A 25,335-nucleotide genomic window follows, 5' to 3' on the forward strand; every position below is an offset into this window, starting at 1 on the left:
ATCATTTAAAATTAATTATTATATAGTATTGAAAATTGCTGTTGAGCAATTACCTTTGAATTTAAATATAATGTTGTAAATGGAATTTTCAAGTTTCCCAGCCACCTCCTTTCTAGTCGCTCATAAACAATACTAGCTCTTTCTTTTTCGCTTTCTAAAAGATCAACAGTAACTTCATCGAATAAATTTATATAAATAACATCTTTCACACTTTCTAAATTTGCAGGTAAGTAATTATCATTTGGAGCTCTGTAAAAGAAAAAAATTCTTTTAATTATTACATTTAGGATATTATGGAAACATTGAAAAGTAAATATTAGATAAACTCATAATAATATCACACATTTTTTTAGCAAAACAACATTGTTAAAATGTTTTATATCAGAATTATTTTAAAAACTTCCATGATGAATATTTCCTAAGAGCCAAAACTTAGGATTTATTTTTAAAAAAGTATTTTGAAAAATGAAAGCTATATTAGAAAGCTATGAAATCCTTATTATCAACCTTAAACTATGCAAGAGGTTTCCCAGCCAATAAAATACAGCTTTGAATGTACTAATTAAATTTTCACTTCAATAATGGTGCAGTAGCCTAGCAATAAAATACTTGTCTAATAAGAAGACACGTGGAATTCGAACTGTGCAGGGAACTTTTTTTTTTCTCTCTTCTTTTTTTGTAATAATTTTTTTTAATTTGCAAATAGAATTAAATATAGTTTTATATTTTATTTATGGTATAATTATTTGAAATTTATAAATTTATTAACTTTAAATTATTTAAAATTTATAAATTTATTAATTTTAAATTATTTGAAATTTAAATTACAGTAACAATTTAATCATTCAAGTAAATATTAACTGTTAATATAATATTTATAATTAGAACTAATAATAGTTAAAAAGTTAGATTTTTATTAATTACTTTTATTACATTAATTATTTTTATTATATTATTTTGTTTTATAAACAAAACAAAACTAGTTGATAATTCCCAAGAAAAATTTGAAAACAAAAAATTATTAGTCATATTGAACACTTTAAAGCGCATCAGTCATATTTTATTATTTTATTCAAAATTGATTATGGAAATTTATGATTAACTGTTTCTTAATTTATTTTTTTTTAATATACAGTTTTTGAGAGAACTTATTTCTTGCTTTTATGCAATTAATTATATAGAAATCTATAAATGCTCCAGACTTATTGCCTGCATTTAAAAATAAACGTCACAAGGTCCAATGAGACTAGTTTATTTGGGTGGAATCATATTAAAATATAACTTTTCAATTATGTTAACTACTATTCATAAACATTATTTTAATTAATATGTTTGAATTCAAAGATGGAATTATTACTGTCATAATATCATGTAAGTCATAATATCATATCATATATTACTGTCATATAAGTGTCAAGTAATATCTATTAACTGAAAAAATATAATAAAATAAAATAATTTATACTCAAACTAATACTATTTGTAATTTGTGGAACATTAAAGAAATTTAAAAAATAATAAAAATACTGAAATTTAAATTTCAAATAATACAATTTATAATTTGTTGAAGTAATTATTTTATAATTAAAGTATTATTTTATACTTAGAGTATACTACAAATATACCACTCTTATATATATCATGTTATTCTTATTGTATTCATATGTTCAAAATAAAGATAATAGTAATGATTTTTTTAAAACTTATCTAAACATTTTAGTTATAAAATACACCATGTGTTTCATTTATCAAATACCCATATTCTTTTTAAATAATTCCATATTGTTTCATGTAATCATTTTTGTGTTGTGACAATGAGAAGCACACTTGTCAAAAGATTTTCCAAAACAGCGCTGATGATAATTTCTTTCAATATGGAGTTCAAAAATATTAAAGCAAGTTACATTTGAGAAAAATATTCACAAAAACAAATTTCTTTTAAAAAAGAAAGTGTTAGTCTGTTATTTAATACATACAGAATTATTTAAAATTGTTTGAAATTAATAATTATCTTTATTTTCAGCAGATGAAAAGCTTTCATTTTTAGTTAAATCAAATTCTGCAACAGAATCAGATGTATTTCCTAGAAACTCAACCATGCTGTTTTTGTTTCCTGGCTTAATATTGTGATCTCCAAATCCAAAGTTTCCACTTTCTATGACTATTGTGTTTCTTTTTGTTTAATCTATTAAGACATAATTACAAAAAGCTTATTGTGTTTCTGTAGTTATTGAAGGCATACTTAATATTTTTAGAGAAATTTCAGTAAACTCAAAACCGTCTATTATCAAAGTTTTTATTCAGTGCAAATCAGTTTACTATGACTTTTGAAATAGATTTTTTTTTAATTTGCTACAGAAGGGTTGTTTTTTTTAATGACTTATATGCAGATAAAATACTTAAGATTGTCTTCATTCTAAGAAAACTTTAGGGTAATATTGAAGAACAAAAGAATACCAAGATTTCTCTTGGTTATTCCCCCAAAGTAGCATTAATGAAAATTTTCCATCTCCACATTTATTATATTTCCTATTTTGAAAATTGATCTCATGACATACTGAAATGGAAGTTCAAGTTCTTGATTCCATGTTGGATGTGGTCCATCAGCAATTCCTGTTTTGACTGCCATCCTTTGAAACATTACTTCCACAAATGGCTGCACTTGACTTTCAAAATTAAAAGGAGTCTCTAAAAAATCATTACAAAGATCAAAATTTTTAAGTGCATTTTAAAAAATATACTCGGTACTACATAAATTATTACATAAATTATTATATGTATTTTTTAAATCATAATACCACCCCAATTCAAAATAGAAAAAAAATCCAATAAATTCAATTTATACACAATCTACTAAATAAAACAAAATATATAATTACATGAAATGTATTAATAGCAATTTTACATTTTGCCATGCATCTGTAGGCTACATTAACAAGATAGCCTGCGATAAATTAAAAAGTGTATGAAATTTTTGTTTTTGGAAAAATTAAGAAGGATGGGGTGCATTTGGAAACACATTCTAGTTCATACTTCGAGTGATTAAAATGCATGAATATTCATCACTATTCCCATTTACTTAAATGCTGTAGAACAGAAAAGTCCTACATATGGATACTTTATGCATACACAATCAACGAACAATGTTTTGTCCTATGGTCAACGGGTGTCAAAATGACGGACATGTTGTCATTTAGAGTGGTATAAAATAAACACTATGATACAAAAAACATGTATGAGTGGACAGACCAATTTGACTCCCTCTAATCTTTGCACACAGAAAATGGCCACTGTATTCTGTAGACATGTATGCATATGAATGATGTTTTTATTAAGACACATTTGATTAAATGAGATATTAATGGATATTGTTATGCACATGTCATAGGTTAATTAAAAAATCCAGCTCATTGCCAACTGCTGACGTCTATAGTTGCACTGATTTCAATACATGTAAATTCTTTGCAAATTAATGTGGGCACTTTGAAAATAAAAGGGTTTTTCTAATTAGCCAGAGTAATATACGAGTGGTGTCCTTCAATATATTACATTTTCATTCACATTTAACTTTTTAAAATCTGGCTTTTTCATATAAAGAGAGTTGTTCAATATTAATAAATTCAGTAATAAATTTAGATTGTTTTGAAGAAATAAAAGGTAATACAGTAACTAAATTTATACAAAAAAAATACACCATTGTCAAGAAAAATATTTTTCTTAAATATATTTTGTACTATTACAATAGGCTAAAGGATAGTAGACCAATTTTTTTACAATTTAACAAATCCAGAAAACGTACCTGCTTTTTAAAGATGTAATATTTTGCGTTATTTCTTCTGATGATGCTGACTTTAAAATTATTATAATACATTATTGCAAATTCCTCAAACATAAAATTTCTAAATACAACTAGCTAACAATGAATTAATTTTTTCATAAATTATATATATAAAATTCCAACAAATTTTCAGTACTCCTACAATAATATACATGAATTATTTTTATAATGTTTCCCTTCTTATTTCAAAAGCTATTGTATAAACTAATTTATTTATGGTAAAACACCCATTTACTTTTTTAATGAATAATTTTTCTAATATATTGTTGAATCTTTTTTTCTTCTAATTCCATTTAAATCACAATAAATCTTTGCTAGTTCATCTTTAAAAATTTTTAATAAATAAATGATTTGCTGTTTACATTATTATAATTTGTTTTTATTTACCTTCTTAACTAATTTGAATTTCTTTACTGTGAATTTTACCTTGAAGAAAAATTTTAGTTGAATAAGGTTTTCTTAAATTATTGTAATTTTATGTTCTGCATTCATAATTTATACAGAAAGTATCATTTATTGTTAAATGGAAATGCATTAATTTATCAATTTACTATATCAACTATAAGAACACTCCAATTGATTCACTTATTGATTTTAAATAATGATTAAGTTGGATTTTTATACTTAAATTTATTTTCTTTAAAACAAAATAACTGGAGCTAGAAAGAGAGGCAGACCCCGACTGAGATGGGCGGATTGCCTCCAAAGGGACTTTACCACAATCAAGGTCAGAGACTGGAAAGCCGTGGCATGCAGAAGAAAGGGCTGGTGCAGTCTTCTTGAGAAAGCCAGGGTCCACCGAGGACTGTCGAGCTACTGATGATGAAAACAAAATAACTGCAAAAAAGATAAGAATAAAAGAAAACCTGCAGCTTTTTCTTCATTTTTTTCTTTTTCTAGTCTTGAATCTTTACGTACAGGAACATTCGAAGCATGCAATATTCTAACTATGATCTTTACATCAAGGTGTGTATTGGAGCAAACTATCTTTTTTCGCTCTTTTCTCTCTGGACAGAGTGGACGTCTAGGTTGAAACAGTTTCAATAAACTAAAACCAATAGTCCTGTAAAAAAATTGCTTTTTAAAAAGAAGCATACTTAATTTATAGAAGGGAGAAGAGAAATTCAGTTAATATAGAAGGTAAAGCTTCTTTTATGAAGAAACATAACAAGAGAAATACAAAAATAGCGGGAAGTTTTTGAAACTTCCAGCTAAAAACCATGATGCAACAAAAATATTGGATTAATTATTGGTTCATTTTTTGTTACTTACGTAATTTACATTTAGTGCAGATGGCCTCAAATAATTTTATATTGTGCGTTCGTAAAATCTAATGATTTATCTTAGATGAAAAAGTTCATAAGTTCAAGTAATTGAAAAGCTTTCAACAAACCTGTTCTTGAAACACACCCTTAGTATCCAAATTTTTCTAAATATGACAATGTAACAATCACTTACATTTGAAAAAAAAAGCACTTTCAAAAAGTGAGTGAGCTCCATAAAATGTTAAGTAAAATAAATCACAAGAGTAATTTTAAAAAAATTCAAAATTTTCATATTAACTTAACTTTTATAAAACTTTTTTTTTATTTTTTGATTATAGATAAACTATGAAGCAAAACAAGGGGTATAAAATAAACTATGATAGCTAAAAAAAAAATTTCATTTTAAGCAGCCTTTTTTGGCTATAAATGTACTGAATTTTATAAGAACATAATCTGTTTGTTTTTTTCTGTTATGAGAAACACAAATTATTAATAATAGAAAATGTAAGTTTGTAACATTTCTTTGGATCTCTATTACTTTTTCTTTTGAGAGTAAAAAGGTTATCAGAGATTATGCAATTTTATACTTATCATAACATTTATTTCAGCAAGAAAAAATATGCAAGAAAAAACTATGCAAGTTCATAACTTTTCCTTGCATCTCTGTTCCCTTTTCTTATGAGAGCAAAAAAGTTATCAGAGGTTATAAGTCATTTAAGATTTTAATAATTATGAAACTAAAAAAAAATTTAAAGTTGCCTAGTAACTAGCACCACATAGATTATTTTAGTTTAAGAGAAAATAACCTCTGTTATGTTACAGACTTTACAATCTAGCAGTTACACAAGATGGCTAATGAATGTGAATGATAATCCTTAACTCACTTTGTAACTATTTTTCATCAAAATAAAAACGAATATTTATGAAGCATGCAGAGTTTTGAAACTGATTACATACCTTCCTTAATAATATATACAATATCCAAACAACATATATATTTTTAAAAAAATATTTATATCAATACCCTATAGTAGGAACTTTTTCCTCTGTAACTATATCTTCTAAACATTTTTGATGCTGAGAAACATAAAATCTTTTGGCAACTTCTTCCCTAACCTTTTAAAAAAAAGAGAAATCAATTATATAAAATTGAAATGCATTTAACTTACAAATTATCGCCTCTGAAATATTACAATCATTCTTGTTAATATCTGTAAAAATTTGTTCCTTTACACATTTCACTATTTTTACCTGATTCGTCCAAAATTATAAAAAATAAAACTTTAATTCTACAAAAAAAAAAAAAGACTAGTTATGTTTAAAAATAAGCTAGTTTTTTTTGCCTTAACAACACACTAAAGAAACACTACTTACTACTCAACTAGTACTACACTACACTACTACTACTACAGTTAAGAAGAAAAAAAATTGAGTTTTCTTTATGATTTAACTTTTAGCCCTTTTTTGGAACAACACCCATTATACTACATACATTATCATATTATCATTAACAAACAGCAACGCAATAGGCATGAAATTATTTTATTAAAGCTTTTTGCACAATGTCTTTTTCATAGTTTTAAAACGGTTGTAATGACAATTTTAATCATTGTAAATTTTCTGAATCTTTATTTTTAACATTTTCACGTTGTCAAGCGTCATAAAATTTTGATTTCCATTCTACTGCACAAAGAACTTTTCATTTACCTATTAATAAAAATGTGTTTTGATAAAAATGAATTCGGTGCTAAGAGTTTATATAGATCTGATAAATGATTTACATTTTTTTTAGAAAAATGCAAGCAGACAAATGAAGAAATGGAAGTTACAAGAGGTTGAATCTATTCAATGGTTTACATATGTTAACATCTTTTGTAAGTAATTTCAAAGAACAACCACAGTTTCTTATTCATTTGTTGCTGTGCTATAGCCCAGTATTCATGATAAGATTTAAAAAAAACAGAGTACAATACAGAGCAAAAGAATAGAAACTTTCAAAAATGCTTTATAAAAATAATAATAAAATAAAAATAATAAAAATCCAAACTTGAAATGCATTTTAAGATGTCTTATCTTTATATAATATTATACAGTAAATTCTTTCTCCTTTAACATACATAACCACCTGAAGCCATCTTGGAACAGATTCTACAAGAGACCTGATAATGTCACACGNATGTTTTTATTTATTTAGAAGCTACGGGTTAGTTTAAAATGAGGACGGGTACATTGTTGGACATGTCGTCCTCGGGGACGGGTAAAATTTCTGAGTTTTTCGAGCCCTGAAATCTTCTCTTCATTTTTTAACTGAGTATTTTTTTACTTTTTCAAATTTATTTTTTATTATTCCCCACAAAATTTCTATAGAACTGAGATCAGGGAGTGAAGCAGGCCACTTTAAAATATTTATTCCATTATCCTCAAGCCATTTTGCAGTTTGTTTTGAAGTGTGATGACTAACATTTTCTTGTGGTAACAAAAAGCTGTTAGATAATGTGTGCGAAATTTAGAGAAACTTTTGTTAATTTTTTAACAAAGTTTAAAAATGAAACAATTGCATTTTTAAGTTTCAAAATTACTGGGCCATAAAAGCATGCAATTACTTTAAATTAGGCATGCATTTCTACTTCTAAATTTAAGAACGGTTTTAAAAGGAAATGCAGAAATACACTTTTTACACTTTTAAAACATTCTATAGAGCAGCCAAATAAACAAGCAAATCATTAAATGAAATGAAATTTAATAAAATGCATGGCAGCTTTTTAAACAGAAATGAGAGTTTGATTTAGGGTCATAAAATCAAAGACATTTATCAAGTTGATTCAAGCAGTCATTAGATTATTACTGTAAATCTTCATGCCCATTGTATTTGAACTATTATAAGGTCCTAAATTACATAAACAAGAAAGATAAATAATCTGCCTATATATAAAGGCTAATAAATTTCTAACACAGCTATTTTCTATTTTTTCTAATAGATATCAAATATAAGAAATTAATAAAACTTTCATAATTTTAATTAAATTTTATGATAGTATAAAAGTTAGATCATATGCAAATAAAATCTTAAAAGTAAATGCACAGAAGCTTTTGTCGTGTGTATATTTGCAACTAATTATCTAAATATATAACCATCAAAAAGGGAGTTAGGCCATGAGATCAAAAATCTAGTGAAGGCTGCCAATTTCATGTAAAACATCTAGTATCAAAAAATTGCTTTTGTCAAACCAATGTGTAAAATCATAATTTAATCTTACTTTCATCAGAACTTTTTTAGATTGTTCTCTTTGAAGTTGGTCCCCTTCCTCTTCTCTCGATTCTTCGTTGGGCTGTGATCTTTCTTTCAAATTCTAAAAAGATAGGTCCCAAGTAGAACAACAATTATTTTTATTTAACTAATATATGGATATAAAATAATATAAACACAACATCAGATACTTTTCACATTGTGGATAAAGGAGCTTAGGGAAAAAAATATGAAAATTAAGTGTACGAAAGAAGTAGTGGAGTGTTTGGGGTATAATTAAGAGGTTAAATATAGTTTTTAAATTCAGTTCAGTGCATGCTTAAAAAATGGGGATAATGTGGGTTTAATCCTGTACCAACAGTTGCAAAAGCAATATATTAAAATAAAATCGATTTCATTTTAGATAAAGCATACTTAATATTTTTAAAACTCCTTTATCAATATTAATGTTCTTTCCCTTGAATTAATTATGGTGCAAACAAATAATCTTAAAATAAAATTACAGGAAACTATAATTTTTTGAAACATATAAGCAAATATTTTAGTTCATGATAAAAAGAAAACAAGTAAATGCAAAAGTTCAAAGAATTTTTCTTTATTTTTTAATAGTCTCTTTTTGCCTCACATACATACATTAGATATAGTGTAAATAATTAACATTTGCATTATCAAAATAAATGCATGGCCACTATCACACAAACCAATGTGAAATTATTTTATAAAATCAACTTCTAAGATGTAGAAATAAATATTTTTATTAAAAACTACAAACTCAAAGGTAAGCAAAAACTAAAGATTAAGTACTCATAGATTGAATATTTTTGCATGTTGAATAAATATACTGGAGTAACACATATTATGACCTAATAAGCCAAAAACATTGAAACGATTGAACAATTTAGATTTTATCTATACATCGTAAACACACATTAAATATATAGTTTTAAATCAAATTTATACATACTAATTATCTAAGAGCTAGAAAGAACAATAATTAAAAAATCAAACCTCTAACATATCTTCTGTTACATCTTCTTGATTAATTGGAATCATTTTCAGATTTTGATATTCAGCAACATTGCGATTTCTCAGCATTAGGAGTTGAAATCTTTTATTGTTATCAATTTCATCCATGGAGCAAAATTCAAGTTCATCTTTGAAGGGCTCCAATCGAAAACATTCCAAACTATTTTCAGAATTATCTTCTTCTAAATTTAATTCCTAAAAAATATAAAACAGATTATTAACATTTTCAAATATACAGAATGTTCTGTAATCACGGCCTTCAATATATTATTTTAGACTTCAGAATCATAGTCAAAAAATGAAAATATGCACATTAGAGCTCTCAAAATGTTAAAGCAAAGAAAATACAAAACTTCTATCAAAATCTAAAATGTTATTATTAAGGACTAAAAATGCCAAAGTCTGCTAAGGGGGAAAACAGAAAGAAGTTGAAAACAAATTATTATAAACACTTCTAAGTTTCAGCACGTGAGCAAACTGGTTTTGAGACTTCTTCACTAGTAATTTGATAATGTTTATGTTTCTTCCAGGCTTAAACTTTTGTTTGTATTATGTATATTCTTTTTTCCTCACTTTTTGATAAAGATTCTTAAAATATATGTAATTAAAAGTGGTGGTTGTTGATCACCATGTATATTATAGAACAACATCAATCAATAATGTTACATTAAAATTGATCTCCACAATCCAAATTTAAAATAACACCAAAAATATTTTTCTGAAGAAATGTTACAATTTTTTTGGAGTTTCAAAGTAATTTTTAATTGTTATTCAAAACAAAACAATTTTCAGGATTAAAAATTGTTTATAAGGTATTGGAATTACATAACCTTTATTACACATTAATTATTGGCTAAATAAAGAATAGAAATTTCAAAAAATCTAAAGGTTGGAAATGACTACCTGGAAAAAATGAAAAAGTGCAGCATTTTCAGGATTGTGAGGATCCAGATTTGATTTTTTAATCCACTTGTGCAATTTATCGATGTCAGAGAAGTTTTCAGTGTTCAGGCATGATAAAGGATCTGCTTTTTTGCTTTCACTAAAACAAGCAAGGAATCTTAACCAAAATAAGGAAAAATTAGTAAATAAAATAGCTTTATCAATATCAAAAGCTTTATACAATACAATGAACAAGTGGATTTTGTACAAACAAACAAAAATTTAAAATACTTGGTCAACATAAAATAACAGGAGGTGTAAGTTTTAAGTAATGAAATGCAAAAAAAGTTTTTTTAAAAAAAAAAGAAGAATTTAGAATTAAGAAGCTCTAATAAGAAAATATTTGACGCTTCAAGCATAATGGATAATGAATAGAATATCAAAATGGCAATTATATTGAGTCACATTTGTACATTTTATTTTATTTTATATCCGTCGATGAACAATCGACCCAATTCGGGTTTACGACTACTAATGTTCAACTCTGTGGCCTTGTCATTTTGAACCAATCCAAAAGACACGGAAACTCCTGGATCAGTACCCCCAATTGATTTGTTATGTGAACTTCGCGAGTCTTCGGCCGGCGGGATCGATCCTACGACCTCTTGGACATGGGCCCAGTGCTGTACCAACCAGACTATCCCGGCCCACCCACATTTGTACATTTGTAAATAATAACAAATGCTACTTCTTAATAATGATGAAATAGTTTTTTTCAGCAGAAAATATGTATTCATTTATTCTGCCAGAAGCACAAAATTTTATCCCATTAGCACTTTTAGCTCGATTTTTTTTTTGTTTTTTTTGTTTCAAGAATTGTTTTAATCATTTTGTGTTTTTTATTCTATAAATATTCATATCTACAAATGTACATTTATTGATAAAACAAGTGAAACACTTTTACCAATATTTATCCTAAAGTAATGCTTTTGAGATTGAGCAAATGCAATCTCAAAAAAGACATGAAATATCTTATATTTGGATAAAGTTTCTAAAAAAAAGGTTGTTTCAGAAAGAGTTAGCCAACTACATAATTTTAAGAACTCCTAGAACATATTGTGTTTATTATTTGATAATATAAATGAAAAACATTATACAATATCTCTAATCATTTCTGTGCTTATAGGGTAGTTACACAGGATGATAATGATCCTAAAGTGTACACTTTCTTGACTTCATTATTGAAAACGAATCTAAAAATGGGTAATAAAGACAATGAATGTAGAATAACATGTAAATTTCATAATATTGAAATAAGAAAAAAAAACTTTTCTCAATAACAAGAGATAGAGATTATGTTCAACTTTAATATCATACAAATCAAAAAATTTAATTAAGAAGATACTTTATATTGCTGGCAAGTTTTGAAGGAGCCAAAACAACGTCATCATCAGAGACACCCCACACAAGGCTACACTTGCAGGTTCCACTAGTTAATAAAAAGGTTTCACTTCCATCTTTAAATTTATGAGAAAAACCTGAAATATAATGCGTTATTCTCAAAAACTAGTATCAAAAATATAAATAATATTACAATACAAGTAAATGTAAGTACAAGTAATATCACAATCAATCAAACTAGTAAACCTAGCTTTTTTAATGAATTTTTCAATTTCTTTAAAGAACACTTAATTAAATCATTAAATAAGACCAAAGAGACAATTAAGAAATAAATATGTTTTTTAATACTAAATTTAAGATGAATCTTGTTAAAGAAAAAAATACAGATACATCCATATGCAGCTCAAAATTTCATTTTCGATAAATTTTAGAGCTTTAAAAATGTTTTTTGTATCTAAATTTAGAACTAACAACCTATGATACTAATGTAATTTATTGTTATGTGCCTAGTAAAATACTTCTTTAGTTATTTGAGTCAAATATACAAAAATTTTGTTTTTTAAAAATAATTGTAAAAATTAAAGCCAAATGCAAAAAAATAGATTTAAACTTGAATTAATCAACCAAAATTCCCTCCTTGAAATTGCAATATTTTAATAAATATTTACAGAGAAAAACTAATTTTTTTCTTCTGAATTAAATTTTATATTTTCCCCTTGTTTGCTTAGAGAAAAAAATCAAATTGAAATCCATTATTTAAAAAATTTGTAATGTTTTTACGTCAATTTTTGTTTTAGCTCTATGCAAAACAAAGTTTTAAAAAAAAAGTAAAAAAATTTGTTTTTAAAGTGGACTACAAAGGAGAAAAAAAACTTATAACTCTTATAAAAGTTATGTATCCTATTTTTTTGTTTATGGTGTCTTACAAAAATAGAATTATTTTCTTTTTTCAGTTCATTTTAAAAATTAAAATTTTCTTCTTATAAGTTATTTACCTAGTAGTTCGTAAAAAAAAAAGCCGTCAAAATTACGATTGGTGATAAAATATTAAAACATTTTGTCTGCACCACTTAGGAAACACTTAAAACTTATATTGTCACAGATCTCGAGTAGAAAATTGAACATTCTAAAGAGTCAAAAAGTAGTTCGGAATTCAATCAATGATATTGGCTATAATCTCCGTCTGCAGCAGTTAGGAAGCCATAATATTTTTATCTGACACAGAGCTCCAGACAAAATTTGATTACTTTAGCTGGTCAAAATTTAAATTAAAAATAATTCTTATTTGGTTTTAAAGCAATAAATTCTGCTTGAAATGTTCAGGAAAAAATTGAAAGTCACATTGAAGTTAATTTCAGAGGTGCATTAACAATTAGAGCACTATAGCTACTCAAAAAGTAATAGGAATTTTTACGGACAATAATTTCTAACTGAATTTTATATGACAATAAATTTCGCTTGCAGCTATTTGGAAATGATTGAAAATTTCATTGCTGTCAAAGAGGTGAGGTTGTAATTTGGATCCTTTAGCTAGTCGAAAAGTGGTGAGAATTGGTAGATGATAAATTCTCAATGGTTATTAAGATGACAATTAAAATATTTGTATTGGTCAGAAAACAATTAAAACTTGTATTGTCATCCAGTATAAACTTTCTGTTAAAATTTTATTTCTCGAGTTAATCTTAAAGTGAGCAGAAGTTTTATTTATCGTGATGTTATCCCTTTGGTGATAACACCATATTAAATTTTGCGTGCATCAGTAAGGAAACGATTAAAATTTGAACTATCATTGAGAACGAAGCTACAGTTAAAATTTGAGTATTTTAGTAAATTGGAAAGGGATCAAAATTTTGATTAGAAGATTACATAGTTATAAACATGAAAAGAAGTTAATATTTAAAAATATAGTAATAAAATTGGTTCTACAAACTACAATAAAATTAATGAATAAATTACCACTTCCAAGAGCATTGTATACTGGAGGATAAACTTTATCAGAGCTAAACTGGTGATCCACAAGTTTAGCATTTAAGGCAGTTTGAGAAAGAGTAGGAATAGGTACATACAACTCAGCTAACTGATTGCTATTCAAAAAGCTCTTTTCAAATACCTGAAGAAAAAGTTGATACTTTGAAAGTAATACATAAATTAAATTAACAAAAAATAAATTAATAATTGCACAGATAAATTGACTTTCAGCTCTTCTTTGTTTCTTTAGGTGATCAAACAGGTTTTGGTTTTTTCATTCTCAGTTTTGTTTTATTAAATTTCATTTATTACATATAAAGTTTTTAGCATACTTTTTTACATAAAGTTGCTTCATATTTTATAAGATATGAATCCCATATAAGGTTAACTAATTTTTTTTTTAATTTTATCGTTCAAAAAAACAAAAAAGATATTATATCATATGAATAACAGCTATTTCGTTAAAGTTAGAATACAGCATTACAGTCAAGTAGGAAGATTTTTGTTTAAAAATTATGTATTAAATTTGAATAATGTTTCAGAAGTTATAACATGTAAAAAGTTATATAGAAATAAAAATAAAAATCATACTTTATTTGAAACTTTAAAATAAAATATTTATTTTTATTTCTGATAAAATATCATGTAATTCAAAAAAATTATAAATATTCAGAATATGATTACGCAATTTAGTGATTAAACACTCAGGTATGTTGATTTTCCTTTAAAGTATCATGCTTTAAATTTAAATAAATGTTTGGAAGTTAAAATCAGTAAAAAGTTACATAATTAAAGAAAGAAAAAATATCCCATCTTACTTGAAACTTTAAAATAAAATATGCATTTTCAGTTATGTTCTGTCAAATCATCATGTAATTTAATATATTAGAAAAATTCATACATAAATGATTACACAATTTAATGTATTAACAAGGTATACATTAATTATGTAAAAAAGAAAAGGTTAATTACAAGGCCTCTTAAATACACAATAAATTTTCTAATCTGTCTGGGTGTCAACTTAATCAACAAATTCATAATACTCAGTATTTAAATCTTAGTATTCAATAAGTATTATAAGATAACCATAGTATATCACTGCATTAAAAACAATATACCTCTATCCGCAGACTTTGAGGATAATGTACAATTTGAATTTTGAATATCTGTCCCCATACAGCTTTGAAATCTTGAGTTAAATTCCTACAGAAAAAGTAACAAAGCATTAGAAGAACTGTGAGTATAAAAAAACTTTTTTTATCATGCAATTTTTTGTAAAATAAAAAAATTCATACCTTTCGGAAGTTTCTAACACTTTTTTATCATTAAACATAATTTTAAAGTATATTTTCTGTTTTGAAACTGCACTTCTCCGTTGAACTTCATATCTATCTTAAAAGCAAAATATTCAGTATTATGAACTTAGAGGAGACATCATGAATGTATTATGAAGAAAGATAAACAAACCTTGGACACTGATTTTCTGGTGTTATAGGTATATCATAGTCCACAGTTAAATGCAGTATTGGTTCACCTGAAAATAAAATTTAAATTTAATCAATACATAATTTTTGTTCCATATGTTATGGGAGCAAGAGAAACTAAATTGTAAACAAGTTGGATAAGTTGGAGTTGATGAAGATATATCTACAGTCGCCGGGTATTTCAAAAAGAAATCTTTCAGACTTGGATGTCTGTCTGACGATTTAAAGCATTGAAAGAATTCCCAGTGGGATGATTTTGAAGTAAATAGGGAAGGTTCAAGAGAAAATATAATGATACTGGAAAACATAATTTCTTAATAAATTACATATGTAAGTTTCTAAAAAAACCAAGGAAATCTCATTTAATACTTTAATAATATAATAGAATTCATTGTAATTCTTTAGAAATTTAAGAATGATTTGGATTACTTTGGGTTGAACTAGCGTGGGACAAGCTTTAAAAAGTCCTGGACAGATTTCTGATTCCAGGGCGGCACTGTTTAAAATTCTGATACACAGTAAAGTACCACGTTGAAATAGCAAATAAAAACATAGTTTAGATACAAAACCCGAACAAAAGAGAATACCTGGATTTCTTCTCATTTTAACAGCATTGCTTCTTAGTTTTTCTAAGGTAGTTGTAGAATTAAATTTGGGAACAGGTTTTGGCTTAGGAATTTCAGGCTCGGACAAAAGTCTTTCATCTTCAGCTTTTGTTGTCATTAGATCCTCAACCATCTCACTGTCATCTTCCAGTTGTGAATCAGACTGTAGTTTTTCTCTCATTTCCTGTCTTTTGGTAGCTAATTTCTAAAAAGAAAAAAAATATCCAAATTAGAAGAAGGAAAACAATTTAAGTGGAAATTGCAAGCAATGTTAAATCAATCAAATTAAATATCATAAAAAGAAAAACAGTATTCCTTATTCCCAAGTAGAAAGAGTGAGTTAGTTTTCACAATAAAATTTTTAATAAATTAAAAAAATTTGTTAAATAGCTCAATCTATAAAATAATAGTATCAAAGAGTGCAGTTACCTTAAAAAAGTATTCAAAAATTCATTTGACATTTTAATTAATACTTTCAGATTTTAAATGAAGATTTGGTGAAACTTAACTAGTTTATGGTAATAGATATTTTCTGCATCAGTAGTTTTAAATTGAAAATACTGTATCTCAGTAATAATAAAAAAAGTACTATATAGAAATTACAAAGACAATATCTAGTTATTAGTAACTTACATCATAATTATATAGTATGATAAAAACATTTTGAAAATATAAAAATGAATTTTCACAGTTAAAAAATTTTTTATTTGATGTCAAACTCATTAATAAAGAAATACTACAGTGTAATATACAGTTAATTTATTTCTGAACCAATACCTTTAAAATATACCATTTTCCAAACTAATAAAGTGTATTATTTTTCAGTTGTTAAGTATTTGGAGCACATTAAAGATATGCACAATCAACTAGAATGTGTGTTTAAGATAGAGTTCATAACTACAAATATATAAATTACCTTTTCTTCTTGTATTGAAATTTACTATGACCATTTTCAAATCAAATTTAACGCAACACTACTTTGTATTATAATGAAGATTAAGGCAAATAACTGTTAAAAACATCTTCTCAACTTCCCAAGACTTAAAACCACAACAAAAATATACCATTAGAATAAATACACTCTTCTGAAAAACTTAAAATCGTCTAGTTATACAACTTATTTTTCAAAAAAAATTAGTTACACAAATATTTAGGTGAACCAGGAGTAAAATTCTTTAAATAATTTAATGTAATAACGAAGAAAAACTCATTTGTTGTAGATTAAGTAAAAATTGAGTTAACTATTAATGTCTATTAAGCATCTTTTATTGAATATTCTAAAAGTAGAATCAAAATCTAGTACAAGCAGTGCTGAATCGGGAAATTTTCCAGTGGGAAAATGCCAAAAATTCCAACATTTTATAAATTTCTTTTTGTTAACAATATGCAGAAATGTTACGGAAACTTTTGCTTCTAACTACATTTAATGTGGAATTCTCTAAATTATAAAACTATAACCACTTTTAAGTTATATTTTTCAGATTTAATTTTAATTCATATTAAATAAAATAGTTACAGAAAACTAGTTCTTTTAAATTTGCACCATGACCTTGAAAATAAAAGGGTGATTGTAGATGTGGATCCATAGAGGACAGTTTTGATATTTTGCGTTAAATATACTTGCAACAAAGCAGCAAGAAATGATACTGCACTCAGAGATTTTATCTTTTATCCAACTATGAAAGTACAAAAAAAAATATAATTCATAAAAAATTAAAAAAATAAATAAATATTACAAATAATTAAAAAATTAATTAATTTAAAATCAGCGAAATTCTTGATAAATCAGAAATTCATGAAATATTTACCATTGCTTTATTCCTTTGCTTCCACTTGCTTAATGCTTCTTCATATTCAGTAAACAGTTTTCCAGAACTAGCTTCATAATCTTCCATTTCTTCTTCTAATTCATCTAACAGTTCTCTTTCAAATTCTTCTTTTTCAGCAGATTTATTGAGTTTTTCTCTGGTGGTAAAAAATTAGTACATATTTAATTAATTAAAAAACAATTACAACAACAGATAAACAATTTCTGGAAAGTTTAATTTCACCTTTATTAGATGGTTTAGCAGCATTGAATGACAGAGAAGGTAAAATGTAATATAATCATATTTTGTATAGTTATATAAATTTGAATAAATATTTTGAATAATTATACTATCATTGAATTAAAAATTTATATTTTCACTAAATGAATAAGTTAGAAAATTTAATTTTAACTTTATCAAGTGGTTTAGTAGCATTGAATAACAGAGAATGAATAAATGTAATATAATTATATTTTGTATAGTTAAATTATTTTGAATAATTATATTATTATTTTAAGCAATTATATTATCACTGTATTACAAATTTAAACTTTCATTAAATAAATAAGTTGCATAAAATAGCATTACTTTTTAATTCTAAAATATTGTAATAACTTAACATGAAATAAATATTTATGAAAAATCAATATCAACATGCTAATAAAATTGTAGGCTAAAAAGAATAACATAAAGTAATATAGCATTAGCATAACTATAAATTTTATAGATTTAAGAACTTCATTAAACACAACTGTTATTTAATAATCAGTAATCAAATTTTAACATTTAAAAACTAAGTTTAAAAACATAATATCCTTATAGGTAATTATGGCATATAATACCAAAAGAGGAAGGAAAACATTTTGATATGGTTGGTATGCAACAGAGCATCAATATGTGTGTAAAATGTGAGTCTACAAAAAAGGAAACCAAACTTCATATGCAAGCAAAAAAATAACAGTTTTTCTATTGCAGAAAAGTAAATGCTTTAAGTGTTCATCAAGAAATTCATGAAATATACATGTGATACATACCATACAACAACTGTAGATAACAACTGATACACATCACATAACAACTGAGGGCAACAAGTGATAAATACCACATAACTGTAGGAAATAACTGATACATACCACATAACAATTTAATTATGTAGAAAGTTTTAAAAAAAGTGTTTTCACTCATTAAAAAATTTACACCACATTTAATTATCTAGTTCCTTCATTTAATTGAAAGAAATCAAAGTAAAAATGGTTTTTAATTAAAATAAAATAAATGTATAATATAATAAATGTAAAATGTAATAAAATTATCTACCAAATCTTACAAACACCAAAGTATAGTTATTATTTTGCAAAAAAAACATTCTCTTTTATTATATTTCCAACCTAATTGCAAAATAAGCAATAATTTTTTTAACTTTCTTTTTTATGCGTATAATGATCTTGTTCATAAAACTATACAATTTCTACAATTAAGTCACAAATTTTTTTTTCATTTAACACACATTAAAAATCACAATTTACTTAACAATTTTACAATGAAAATTGAGAGAATGAAATGTAAATCTGGACTTATGAAGTTTAGATGTTTTTTATCCATCAATTTATTCATTTAGAACTTTTTTAGAATTTATTTATTAGACTTTTTAATGTCTCTGATAATATAAACTAAAAACTTACTCGTGAACAGTGAGATTTAAAGAAGTTGAAGTAAATCTCTGAGTTTTCCGACAATCTTTTAATTCTTCCCAAATATTTAATAAGCTTTTCCNAAGAAAAGCAAAGTAAAAATGGTTTTTAATTAAAATAAAATAAATGTATAATATAATAAATGTAAAATATAATAAATGTAAAATATAATAAATGTAAAATATAATAAAATTATCTACCAAATCTTACTAACACCAAAGTATAGTTATGCTTTTGCATAAAAATATTCTCTTTTACTATATTTTCAACCTAATTGCAAAATATGCAATAAATTTCTTTACTTCCTTTTTTATGTGTATAAAGATCTTGTTCTTAAAACTATACAATTTCTACAATTAAGTCCAAAAAGTTTTTTTTATTTAACACACATTAAAAATCAAAATTTACTTAATGATTTTACAATCAAAATAGAGAGAATGAAATGTAAATCTGGACTTCTGAAGTTCAGATATTTTTTATCTACCAATTTATTCATTTAGAACTTTCTTAGATTTTATTTATTAGACTTTTTAATATCACTGATAATGTAAACTAAAAACTTACTCGTGAACAGTGAGATTTAAAGAAGTTGAAGTGAATCTCTGAGTTTTCCGACAATCTTTTAATTCTTCCCAAATATTTAATAAGCTTTTCCATAAAGTTTTTTGCTCAACTTCAGCTAAATCTCTAATTCTCTTTGTTTGCCTAAACATAAAAGATAGTAAAACAATTATAATTTAGATAAAATAAACGTCAATATGAAGTCTTATTGTTAGAAATCAAGTTGAATATCTAGTATATTAACATAAATGATACATATATAATTTTTAAAACACATAAGCAATAACAACATAATAATAATATGCAACACATAATTATTTTATGCAACACAGAATGCAACAGTTTTAAAACATTCAAAAGTATCCTTTTACAAGATTTCACACTGTATAAATAAATTTTTAACATGAATTTTAAAGTTCTAAACTTAAAAAATTATACAGTAACTATACAAACTTATACAGTCAATTGTGAAAACTGTTCTAGAAAACTTTACTAGAAAACAACATATTCCTTTGGCCCTTTTACATATTAAATAAATAAATTTCTTTTTAGTAAAGTATAGTAGGACTTCAAATTTTCAATCTCAATTTACTAAGCACAAATTATAAGCAAAATAGAACTTATAGTTCCAGATAAAAGCTTCTTTACATTATGAAGAAAAGTTTTTTTAAATATAATCAAGTGACCAATTTATAATACTTTCATTTCCTTTAGAAATTAAGTTCCAATTTCTATGGCTTACTTGAGAACTCAAAAAACTTATTGATTTTGTATAGTTCTGTTTTCTTTCTTTAGATACATTTAACACAATAAAAATAAATTTAAATTAACAGAAATATTTTTATATGTTTGTTAGCATGTTAGTTGAATTTTAAATTTATAGTAGATTAAAGAATATTTCAGTTTATGTAAAAATTAAAAGATATTTTCAAAAATTTATTAAATATAAAAACGAATGAAAGAGTAACAGCAGAATTACTTCCCTTTAGTGTATATTATATTTCTTCACTAAAAATACAGAATTCAGGTATAATAAAGAAATATAAATATAGAGATAGTGTAAACAATGTAAAGTAAAATAAATTATAAAGTTTTAAAAGCTTCTATACCTTATATCTCTCTCATACTGCTTCAAACGCAGTTGTCTCTCCTGATTAACAGTTGTCTCCTGCATGTCCTTCTGCATAGTATTCTTTAAATTTGTGACAGCAGTTCTTAAGGCTTTCAACTAAAAAACAAAAAACATTTAAGGCAGTTTTAAAGAATAAATACTTATTACTTACATCACCTTAATTTAGTATAATGACAATTAGAAAAAACATTAAATAAAATACTAATGACATTATTTTCAATTACAAATAACAAAAATAGTAAGGCAACAGGCCATTGTAGGTCAGGGGTTCATGAAGGTTAAGGCCCTACATTTTCATGACATACAACATGATTGAGGTAACATGATCAGCGTTGCGCACAGGCTACTTTTACCTCCAAGACAAGTTGGTACCCTGAAGCTGAGAAGGCTTCAAGCCACCTCTGGGAATTGAAACTTCAGTCCTTCACATTGACAGTTCAATAAAACTATTAAAACTATTAAAGGGTGTTAAACTATTAAGGGTGTAAAACTATAACAAATTTAAATATGTTTTATCTTAACTATATATCTCACATTATAAGTAAAATAACCTTTTGCTTCAACACATTTACAACATCTTTCTTCACATTGCTTAAATGTTTCTCATACATTTGAACCAAACGAGCCTCTAGCACATGTTCAGTGCTAAAAAGTGGGTGATGTAAAAAGGAGATTGATGAAATATCTAAATCTAGTTGAGAAGTTCTGTTTTCCTGACTAGTCAATGTCTGCTTGTCTATACTGAGTGAGGCCTAGAAAGAAAATATAAAAGATTGCTATGATATAGAACAAATGAATTTGAATGAAAAGAAAAATGCTTTTAACACTAATGCTATTTTCAAAGAAAAAAAAGCAATTTTATTAGAAATTTAAAGCAGCATGCTATTCAAAACAAAATAACTATTCATTTTTAAATTCAGAAATAAAAAATGCACTGTAAAAATTATTAAGTTTAATTTTTAGTAGAAGAAAGATATTTTTTTAAACTAATAATAATAACTAATAATTCATAATTCGGCACATAAATAAACTAAATATTTGTAAAGAATTAGAATTAACAAAACATGATACAATTATTTCAGCATAATAATTATTGCTTAAAACCTATAAAAAAATTTGCAATTTTTAATAATCATTAACAATATTTTTTTTATATTCTGATACATATAATGTTATAAAGAAAGATATATAGATAAAAAAATTTTCAAAAAAGTATTTAAAAAAATGTTCCTATTCAGAGAGCTCTCACCTTAACGTATTCCAGATCTGGAAATGAGTCAATACTATCAGTAGGCATAGGGCGAATTGGATTTTGGTAGACAGGATTAGACAACATTTTCATGCAACCATCTTCTCCAAACCATTGGAACTCCTAAATAAATACAACAAACAAATCAATTTTTAACTTCGGCATAGTAAAAATTAAAATATACATTTTAATGCTCTTAAAATAAATTGCAATGAAAAAAATTAAGGAAAAAAAGAGCATGACTGAAAAAAAATCATTCTGAATGACAATTGAAAAACATTGAAGGAGGGAATGTTACAGTTGTTACAAAAACAGTTTTCCACAACATCAGTGTATATAACTCTAAAATTTAACAACTCTCAATTTTAATATTTTATTGCTATTCAGTTTGGTATTTAAAAAATTTAAATAAAACTCAACTACATTTTAATATAATTTAATTTAATCTTACTCTGCCAAACATCTACTGCTTCTGCTCTCTATAACAAGGAATATTTATTTCAAAAAACGATTTATAATACAATTTATGAAATCAGTAAGGAGAAATTTCAGCACACATGCAAAAAATATATATATATACAATTGTTATAAAATAGTTAGTAAAGAATAATAGATTGGAGTTATAGAGGGGGGGGGAATTCAATGCAACAAACATAAGCTTTATATTCATATAATAAAAAAATTTAAATGAATTTTCCTCACAATAAAATTACAAGAAAAAAGTATTGAAGCATCTTTAAAAAAAGTAAAGCTATTTTTCAAGAAGATGCATTTTAAGAATTAGATGCATACATTCTCAAAAGAAAAAAGGATAATTAAACTCAAAACAACATAAAAGAATACAAATACATTTCTTTCTTTAATAAGAAGGGGTAACAGAAATAATAAATGAAGTGTATAATATATAATCCAAGATACTTTTATTCTTCAGTAATGAGTTTTTCTAAGAACAAGAATTCAAACAATGCAAGCAAAATTTTTATATAATTAACCTTTCTTTTAAGAAATGAGAAAAAACACTTAACATAGCAGGGACTACGCTATTACATCAAATTATTTTAATATATTTAAGTGGAACTTAAAAATATCACAAATTATCTTTTGCATAATTAAACTATATTTTAGTACATTATTTAGAGAATAACAAAAATTACCTTTTGCGTAACTAATCTATTCTCCAATTTATTAACATTTCGTGTAGGTACTTTTGGTCTTTTAGTCAAGAAGAAACCTTCATCTGCCAAACTTCTGGCTTCAGCACCCTCAGGCAATTTCATTTTTATAGGAACTATCAATACATAAAATTACATAAAGTATTTAATTTAAACAATAGCATACATTATTAACTGTCTACATTAGAAAATGGATTAAAATACAGCATGATTGATGGAATATAATAAAGTTTAATGACCCAAGATACAAAAGTAACATACTGTCTAAAACTTAAAATACATTAAATACTCAAAATAAGAAAATCACAAGCAACCATAAACTAAGCCTGATGTAAAAATAAATTATAAAAAATGGGAAACAAAGACAATAAAGGAAAAAGTTTACCAGTGTGAGTCATGAAATTTGTATAAATTGAAGCAGCAAAAGGGACAAAGTAACAATGAAAAGTTGATGAAGATTTGCTTTTGAAACAAATAATAGTCAGAAAATATATTAAAGACAGATAATTCAATATCAATTGAAAAAATATAAAAACATTTTTAAGTTAATAATCTAACAACAGTTATATTAGTTCACAACTTGTTTAAATCAGTATTAATTCATACTGATAAAAAGGAATAAGACACTTAAAGGCAGGTGTATAGGGCATTCAGAAAAGAACAGGTAGCATAGAACATGCCAAAACAAGCTTATTTTACAAAACGTTTCACAGATGTAAATCAATAGTCAATATTATAAATTTTTTTTACTAAAGTTGTCCAAAGAAAAACACTTTTTTCTTACAGGAAAATTCCTTGTTATAATAAATACCTGCAGTTGACATAAGCCACGTGGTCTTAACAACACAAAAATATTAATTAAATAATGTTAATTAAATAATGTTATTAATTAAATAATTAATGTTAATTAAATAATGTTAATTACAATAATGTTTCCTTTTAAAACATAGTGAAGCCAGGAAAGGCAACCTCTTTGTAGCAACCACCTCTATTTACGACCACTTTTGGGAGGCATGGAACTTTTACATTGACTTTGCATTGAAGAAAACCTTTAGGAGAGACCATCAAAACCTCTCCCAGCTGCCGGACAAACCTCCACATCAAATGTAAAAACTCCAAATATGGTAACAAGAAAAATTACAAAAATAAAAAATATTAATAAAGCAAACAAGTAGATTCAAATGTATTCAAAGTATTTGTGAGTTATCTTATTTACAGAGCCCTTTTTGACGATTGTAGAAAGAGCTTGACAGCCTCGTGTTACAGCCAGAGTGCACTAGAGACAAAGGTATCACTGATTTAGCTTTAGAGTTAGAAGTTAAATAAGAAAAAAAAAATTTCTTAGGAAGCATTAAGCGTCTCAAACAAACCTCTCATTTTTTTATGTAACCTAAATTTCATGATATGATGCAAACTTAAATAAAAAATATAATTGTTTATTTATGTAGAATAGTTCTATCATTCACAATTGGTAAATTTACACACAATTATATCAATAGGGCTGATTATAATTGATGCTGATTGATCCGGTATTCATGATGGCTTCTAAAGTGGCATTTTCACGCCAAAAACGACACTGAGTAAAATTAAAATCAGTTGAAAAAATCATATCAATCACTTTCGCTAACATTTTGAAGTCAATAAAATAACCACTAAGAACAACCAACCTCCATTAACGATAATTTTACTGTGGAACAGTGAGTGGTCGCTGCTGAGAGATTTCCCTGAAATAAGAAGTTTTGTACTTTGATTCCTTAGTTTTACTTTTTGAGATATTCAAGTGAATTATTTTAATCAAATTTGAGCATTACGTAAAAATATGTGACAAAAAAAATTTTTTTAATTATTATTATTACTAACTAGCCTAATAGGGTTTTTTCCCCCCTTTTTCAAAAACTAGGAATGAGTTACTATTTAGAAAAATGATTGCCAAAGCATGAAATTCCAAATTTAAAAATAAATTCCACATAGTTTCAGAAATTTTTATTTTTTTACTCATAGTTTTA

The 25,335-nt window shown here is 25.5% G+C and overlaps 1 protein-coding gene across 1 annotated transcript in view; it reads right to left on the minus strand.

Moving 5' to 3' along the window:
• Positions 1–25,335, minus strand: part of LOC107442605 (Coiled-coil and C2 domain containing 2A) — a 44,321-nt gene that overhangs the window by 12,469 nt on the left and 6,517 nt on the right. Inside the window, exons 9-27 of the mRNA XM_043042149.2 lie at positions 23,312–23,445; positions 22,158–22,280; positions 21,460–21,660; positions 20,886–21,004; positions 19,780–19,920; positions 17,525–17,681; positions 15,699–15,921; positions 15,095–15,161; positions 14,923–15,015; positions 14,746–14,830; positions 13,616–13,769; positions 11,664–11,796; positions 10,280–10,418; positions 9,359–9,571; positions 8,361–8,453; positions 6,128–6,219; positions 4,705–4,901; positions 2,559–2,688; positions 54–249 (exon numbers count right to left, since the gene is read on the minus strand). Of these exons, the coding sequence (XP_042898083.1) occupies positions 54–249; positions 2,559–2,688; positions 4,705–4,901; positions 6,128–6,219; positions 8,361–8,453; positions 9,359–9,571; positions 10,280–10,418; positions 11,664–11,796; positions 13,616–13,769; positions 14,746–14,830; positions 14,923–15,015; positions 15,095–15,161; positions 15,699–15,921; positions 17,525–17,681; positions 19,780–19,920; positions 20,886–21,004; positions 21,460–21,660; positions 22,158–22,280; positions 23,312–23,445 (2,690 nt within the window). The remainder of the gene's footprint in view (positions 1–53; positions 250–2,558; positions 2,689–4,704; positions 4,902–6,127; positions 6,220–8,360; positions 8,454–9,358; positions 9,572–10,279; positions 10,419–11,663; positions 11,797–13,615; positions 13,770–14,745; positions 14,831–14,922; positions 15,016–15,094; positions 15,162–15,698; positions 15,922–17,524; positions 17,682–19,779; positions 19,921–20,885; positions 21,005–21,459; positions 21,661–22,157; positions 22,281–23,311; positions 23,446–25,335) is intronic.

Source organism: Parasteatoda tepidariorum, chromosome 4 (assembly GCF_043381705.1).
Source record: "Parasteatoda tepidariorum isolate YZ-2023 chromosome 4, CAS_Ptep_4.0, whole genome shotgun sequence".
NCBI classification, from domain to species: Eukaryota; Metazoa; Arthropoda; class Arachnida; order Araneae; family Theridiidae; genus Parasteatoda; species Parasteatoda tepidariorum.